The 6,207-nt window shown below is 32.9% G+C and overlaps 2 protein-coding genes across 2 annotated transcripts; one reads left to right on the top strand and one right to left on the bottom strand.

Moving 5' to 3' along the window:
* The first annotated feature begins 481 nt into the window (after nucleotides 1-481).
* Nucleotides 482-1,072, top strand: bcn92 (LYR motif-containing protein bcn92). Its single transcript, XM_077442040.1, has 3 exons — nucleotides 482-615; nucleotides 752-872; nucleotides 942-1,072. The coding sequence occupies exons 1-3, from the start codon at nucleotides 536-538 to the stop codon at nucleotides 990-992; spliced, it is 252 nt and encodes an 83-aa protein (XP_077298166.1). The 5' UTR covers nucleotides 482-535; the 3' UTR covers nucleotides 993-1,072.
* On the bottom strand, nucleotides 833-5,698 carry LOC143920478 (uncharacterized). Its single transcript, XM_077443359.1, has 10 exons — nucleotides 5,581-5,698; nucleotides 5,367-5,496; nucleotides 4,052-4,117; nucleotides 3,538-3,605; nucleotides 3,331-3,457; nucleotides 3,022-3,134; nucleotides 2,748-2,951; nucleotides 2,551-2,675; nucleotides 2,020-2,149; nucleotides 833-1,937 (listed from the first exon to the last, which is right to left on the bottom strand). Exons 1-10 carry the CDS (start codon nucleotides 5,696-5,698, stop codon nucleotides 1,312-1,314), a joined length of 1,707 nt encoding a protein of 568 aa, XP_077299485.1. The 3' UTR covers nucleotides 833-1,311.
* Nucleotides 5,699-6,207: the final 509 nt, after the last annotated feature.

Raw genomic sequence — 6,207 nt, 5'->3', positions numbered from 1 at the left:
TTGTTTCTATACAAACAAAAAAGTATACGCTAATGTGCACTTTAACAAATATAATATTGGAGAAATATTATATTACAAATTGTACAAGCTATTGATTTGCACAATATTTTCGTATTGCAGTAAGATTCCGTGTTCTCAATTTGGTAAAGTAATTGAAATGAACTTGAAAACTTTGGCATATAAAAAAAATAATAAAGAATCGTTTTATATTCCAAATCTAAAATTAAGTGAATATTTTATAATGTATGTAGCTAAGCATCTACATAGATACTACTGATGTTCATCAATCGCATTTGATTCTTATTTTATTCCGATTAGGTGTATATCACTATCATTGAAATAAAAAAGTATGTATTTATTCTGGGTAAAAAGTATACTTATCTAGGTAGTTTTTTTGAACACTTTCAAAAAAAGCTTACAAATTAACATAATATTGTATAATTATTTATCCTGGCATGATTATGTAAAGTACGGTTGGCAGCTCTCTTCAGCAAGACTGTCACTTTGACAGCTGACAGATAACACCGGCCTCAAAATGTCTACCTCTGTGAAAGTGCTCGCCATGTACCGATCGTTGATGAAGGAAGCTCGCACTCTTCCAGCATATAACTTCCGGTTAGTTTATAGAATACAACCACTAATCCATCACTGTACATATGTATGTATATAACCACGCTCATACGTACATAACCTATAATCATATCGGAACGTATTCATACTTTGTTAATTGAAATTTATTGGGATTTTCCAGAATGTATGCTTTAAGGAGGATCAGGGATGCATTCAAAGATAATAAATCCATTGGAGATCAAGGTGAAATAAACAAACAGCTAGAACTCGCTGAAGAATCTTTGAATTTAATCAAACGACAGGTAATTTACATTCTTTGATTGTAATTAAATAAAATAATTAAACTTGTTTAACTTTTGTTTTGTTTTCAGGCTCAAATAGGACAACTTTATTCCACTGATAAGCTTATTATAGAAAAATGATCCACACTTCATTGTATATTAATTGATATATTTAGAAATAATAATTGTACTGAAAATAGCTTGTATGAAATGCACATCACAAATCATCTGAATTTTTAAATTTAGGTGAATAGTAATATTGTTTATATTTTTTGTTTGTTTGTTTGTTCTTTAATGTGAAAAATTAAAAAAAAATATTATCATACTTTATGTGTTTTCTTTTGTTAATAAAAATAAATTTTCTTCACTATCTTTCTTACATACTAATTTTAATTGCTTCTAGTAAATAAAAATATATATAACAACTTTTATTTGTGTGATGCACTAATTTTTACTTGTATTATGACGAGCGTTTTCTTGTATTGACTTTTATATGTGAATTTCTATGATGTCCCATAGAAGTGCCCCTTGACCTTGTCACTTTATGATGTGTTTCGGTTGCATCATCGGCATCTGTCGCATTTAAATGATCTGTTTTATCTAAATGATCTATTTTATTTAAATGATCTGTTTTATCTAAATGATCTATTTTATTTAAATGATCTGTTTTATCTAAATGATCTGTTTTATTTAAACTATCATGGTTCAACGACGTTGTAGAATTTTCATCTTTTGACACAGCATCATCATGATGATGTGTTTGATCTTCTTCACCGTTTTCTGTTTTCGTATCGTTTTCATGTTTAATTGTTGTATTTAAATCGTTGTGCATATGCTGATTCTCAATACTCTCATCTTGATCAACATCTTCGGACTCACTTTCAGCGAGCGCAGGCAACGAATCGTGTGCTATTTCCAATTCATCCAATGAATTTCCTGATTTGGCATAATCAGCATCAAAAGTCCCATTATTGTCATTCTCATCGTTGATATGATCTTCTTCACTTTCATCATAATTTATATCTTCAGCTTCTTTGGTCAATTCGATTTCAGTTGCTAATTTTTTTTCATGTTTGTGTGCAGGGTCTGATATTAAAAATAAAACCATCACCATCACAACAACGATTATCGGAATGATTTATTCAAATATTATAAATAAAATACTTACCCAATAAACAAATGGAATTTTGAACCGTGTTACACGGCATTCCGTACAAGAATCCTTGCAAATGATTCTCTCTATCCAAATTCAAGCAACCGTATTCGGGAGAGTTATATTCATCACACCATGGTCTGCACTATAAATTCAATTTTCAAAATCAACTTGAATCTTATCTCACGACGGTGAATTTTATATAGCGGTTCGCATTAAAAAAAGGCATGTTTTCTCCCCTTGGTTACTAATGTACATGTATTTGTTTATTATACATTTAAAACTTGCCCAAATAAATTCGTAAAATCCACCTCGTGAGATAAAGACATTAGTAAAATATAAAAATAAGCTAGAATTTACTAAAAGAATAGAAAGAGCAGCATATGATAAATAGATACATATGTCTAAAGTGTCTATTCCTAAAGTGTTTTATTCCTGATAAATGTGATAAAACATCACAAAAAGGAAAATGTGTGTTGAAAATAAACAATGATATTCATTATCGTGATTTAAAAGTGATGAATGATTTAAAATGTATATTATTACATTTGTTGTATTTTCTTGGGGGCCTTCTATTGTGGTGTGGGCATCCGGATCGAGCCATTCGCATACGTCTTTCTCATTTTGAACTTCACAGTTTAATTTTCCAGCCACCCAAACATGTTGCAGTACTGATAATAAATAAATAAATACCGGTGAGTTCATATACAATAATAACTCATAATCTTAATAACACTTCATACTATCGTTCTGTTCGGCCATATATAACAACACTTTAGTGATGACTTGCTCGACTAACACAGACGGCAAATTTCCGCCAGATAATTTACACTCTTCGTAAGCATTGTGCCATGTCATTGGTTTTAGAACAATATAAGTCTTGCTCCAATCCTTATGGACCGTCTTAGTCCGCGGGTTCGGGACTTCTGTTAGATCTGTAACTCCTTCTGCAGAATTATTTAATCAAACATTGAATAAAGTTAACTACATACATAAGTATTTCTCCCTTAAACATACCCATGCAAACGAAATTTTTTCTTCTGTCACATTTATCTTGAATAAAAACTGGCTTATTACAAATATGCCTATCAATCAAAAGACAGCCTTCTTTCTGAAAATCTACATCTGGTCTGCAAAAAAGACTTCATTAAAATATATCGAGCAACAATATTGAGTACTCCTTGACTTAACGAACAAGATATTGATAGCATTTAAAGTCTCAACTTCTATACAATATGAAATGTCACCAAGTCAGTATCAATTCCAGTAAGTTAAGTAAAGAAGTATCAAATAATTGTATAATATATACAATATAGTTTTATTTACGTAAAAGGAGGCCATGTACGATCTATTTTAGGCGTTTCTTCGCCTCTTTTCATGATGCTTTCACCAGAGTGTAACCATTTCCATTTATATTTTTGACCTTTTCCACCAATCCAAGCATTTTCAATTGCTTATTGATTAAAAAAATGTTTAAGCTTTTTATAATTTTATACAAAACTATCTTTCTATATGTATATGTACTTTACTTACATGGTCTTGTCCTTAAAAGCTGTTTACCCAAAATTCGTGCACAATCATGACTGTCGACTGTTGCTAAACTATAATTTGAAAAATATTAAATATGTATTGACGGTAAACGGATTATTTCGCATATTTTGATAGCGCACACGACAATCGTTGCGATGAAAATCGCGAATACGGAATATCTGGAACTCGAATTTTCGTCAGTATGATAGTTCGCGTGTGTAACTCTTGATGAATAGAATTTTCGGATGCCAGACATTCCGTGATCGAGATTTTGGTGACCTGTGCGAAATCGATTTGTGCGGAATAATCACCGAACCGTATTGATGTGTGACACATTGTTATTGATCATATGTGGATCCACCAGCTTGATTAAAGCTATTTTAAGTGAGTGATAACAACAACTGAACATTATGTATGTAAATTCATACATATCACAGTCGAAGTGTATTTTCAGTTGTAATATATTCCAACTGGTGTTTTAGGTCATTCATATTCGAATACAATTCTAGTAAATTACATCTCTACAAGTGCAAATATACTTTCAACAATGTGCGCCAGTTGTAATATAACAGTTTTGGAAGCTCTGATTTTTTTTCGAACTCAATAATGCACTAACGTTCGCTATGTATTATGAATAAAGGTAATGAGTATCGTATTACGATAACTCTAAGAATGTGTTCAAAACAAAAAATGTGACTTTTCAATTCAATTTACTAGTCGAGTGACGGTTTTTTCAAAAAAACTTAACTTATAGTTGAACTGTACTTTCAGTTGTAATATATTTTGACCAGTTTAAATGTAATTCGCCATATGAATCAACTTACGTGGATTAGACAGAGCATATTCCTACTAGTCAAAATATATTACAAATGAAAATACACTTCAACTATAACGGTAGTTGGTACAAGGTTAGATGGAATATATTGCAACCAATGAATATAAATTACAACCGGAAGATACATTTCAACTGTAACATATATCACTACCTCACGGGATCGAAAGTGAAAAGGTCGAAAAAGCAGATATCGAAAATCGAAAGATCTTAAGTCGAAAGATCAAAAAAAAGGGTGCATGGTAAACGATACTATGTATATATAATATATATCAGTGGCATGCGGTGAAATTATCTCTCTTTTTGTCATACAGCCTTGTTTAATGTGCGCGCGCAGGATATGGGAGGAAAAGCCTGTTCCTCTTGTTCCTGTTGTATTCTGCTCGCGCAAATTAAGTGAGGATGTACGACGGGGGGAGAGAGAGTTTTACCGCACGCCACTGATATATATACTAACCGTTTTTTTTTCGGATGCGGTGCATCCGCTCTAAAATCGCCAGACAAATTGAACGACAGATTAACGGACGGCTGCTTTAAATGCAATTCTCATCTTCTCGAATGATAGATTGCACATCAGATGACGGGTAACCTTTCGATGTGCACAGATGCAATTATTAAAATGGTAATTATTAAAATTGAGTTGGATCTTTCATGCGAGTTTAATAAGGCAAGATTCGATAAGTTCCGAATCTTGCCTTATTTAACTCGCCAGAAAGATCCAACTCAATTTTAATAATTGCATCTGTACACATCGAAAGGTTACTCGTCATCTGATGTGCAATCTATCATTCGAGAAAACGAGAATTACGTTTAAAGCTGCCGTTCTGTTAATCTGGCGATTTTAGAGCGGATGCACCAAACCCCCGTTTTTCATATGTTTTCATGATAAACGAATATTTTCGACTTTTTCACGGTCACCCCATATATACATATACATATGTATAGCAGGCTTAAAGACCAAACTAACATATTCAAACTACCATGGATTGAATCGACATACCTCATTCCATAACGAGCACAATAACTAGCCGCATCACCCCATGTGAATTGACCTTTGAAAATATGATACTTATGAGTTGGACAATCTACAGAAGCAACCTGTCTCGAGCGAAAGCTCTTAACCGATACATCTGAAAATAATTTTTAAAAAGTGGTACAAACATGTTCATCTCAATATAAATGTATTGGCATCTGCAGTTTTAAATATCGAATACCTTTTTGACAGATGAAGGAACGTTTCAAATTACAAACCAAATCGACGAAAATCGGTCTATCGTGGTACGCACGATCTACGGCAACGCAATTGGCACCTTCTTCAGGCACTGGAACCATGGTTCTATTCACCCACTGAAATGTATTATATTTGATGGGTTTATAGATAAAAAATGTGGTCGACAATTAGATTATTCGACTTGTGAACTCTTTAATAGTGCGAAAAAATATCATTCCATTTACGAAGGCCCACCCCCACCCCTCGGAAATTGTGCGCAAGAACAAATATCAGTACAGGATGTTAACGTGCGCATATTTACCGTGGAACAGGCGTAGGCCTTTCTATGGATGTGAAACCAGAGAAATGTAATATTAATAGAAGTGGCTTTAGGTGTTATTTTGTTGTCAAGTGACATTCTGTCCACGGACAAATCTAAATAATTTTAGCACCAGTCGTATTTGACGCTTGGTGCTCGACGTATATCCGATAAAAACTTCTCTGTTTGTTTATATTACTCGCAAGATGGGCAAGCATCGCTAAAAATTGCACAATACATTCAAAAACACACAATAAACAACATGGGATACATTTTTATAAGTAAATTGATCTGATTGTATTCCGTGCGATG

The sequence above is a fragment of the Arctopsyche grandis genome, chromosome 12 (assembly GCF_051622035.1).
Source record: "Arctopsyche grandis isolate Sample6627 chromosome 12, ASM5162203v2, whole genome shotgun sequence".
Taxonomy (NCBI): Eukaryota; Metazoa; Arthropoda; class Insecta; order Trichoptera; family Hydropsychidae; genus Arctopsyche; species Arctopsyche grandis.
The sequence above is the reverse complement of the archived record's forward strand: the minus strand, read 5'-3'. Positions and strand labels throughout refer to the sequence as shown.

Excerpts from the sequence above, each read along its gene's own strand:
- bcn92 (XM_077442040.1), top strand. The coding sequence starts at position 536 with ATGTCTACCTCTGTGAAAGTGCTCGCCATGTACCGATCGTTGATGAAG. Across the intron at positions 616-751 it reads CTTCCAGCATATAACTTCCG|AATGTATGCTTTAAGGAGGA; the intron begins GTTAGTTTATAG and ends GGGATTTTCCAG. Across the intron at positions 873-941 it reads TGAATTTAATCAAACGACAG|GCTCAAATAGGACAACTTTA; the intron begins GTAATTTACATT and ends TTTTGTTTTCAG.
- LOC143920478 (XM_077443359.1), bottom strand. The coding sequence starts at position 5,698 with ATGGTTCCAGTGCCTGAAGAAGGTGCCAATTGCGTTGCCGTAGATCGT. Across the intron at positions 3,135-3,330 it reads CGTACATGGCCTCCTTTTAC|ACCAGATGTAGATTTTCAGA; the intron begins GTAAATAAAACT and ends TCTTTTTTGCAG. Across the intron at positions 2,150-2,550 it reads CCCAAGAAAATACAACAAAT|TGCAGACCATGGTGTGATGA; the intron begins GTAATAATATAC and ends TTGAATTTATAG.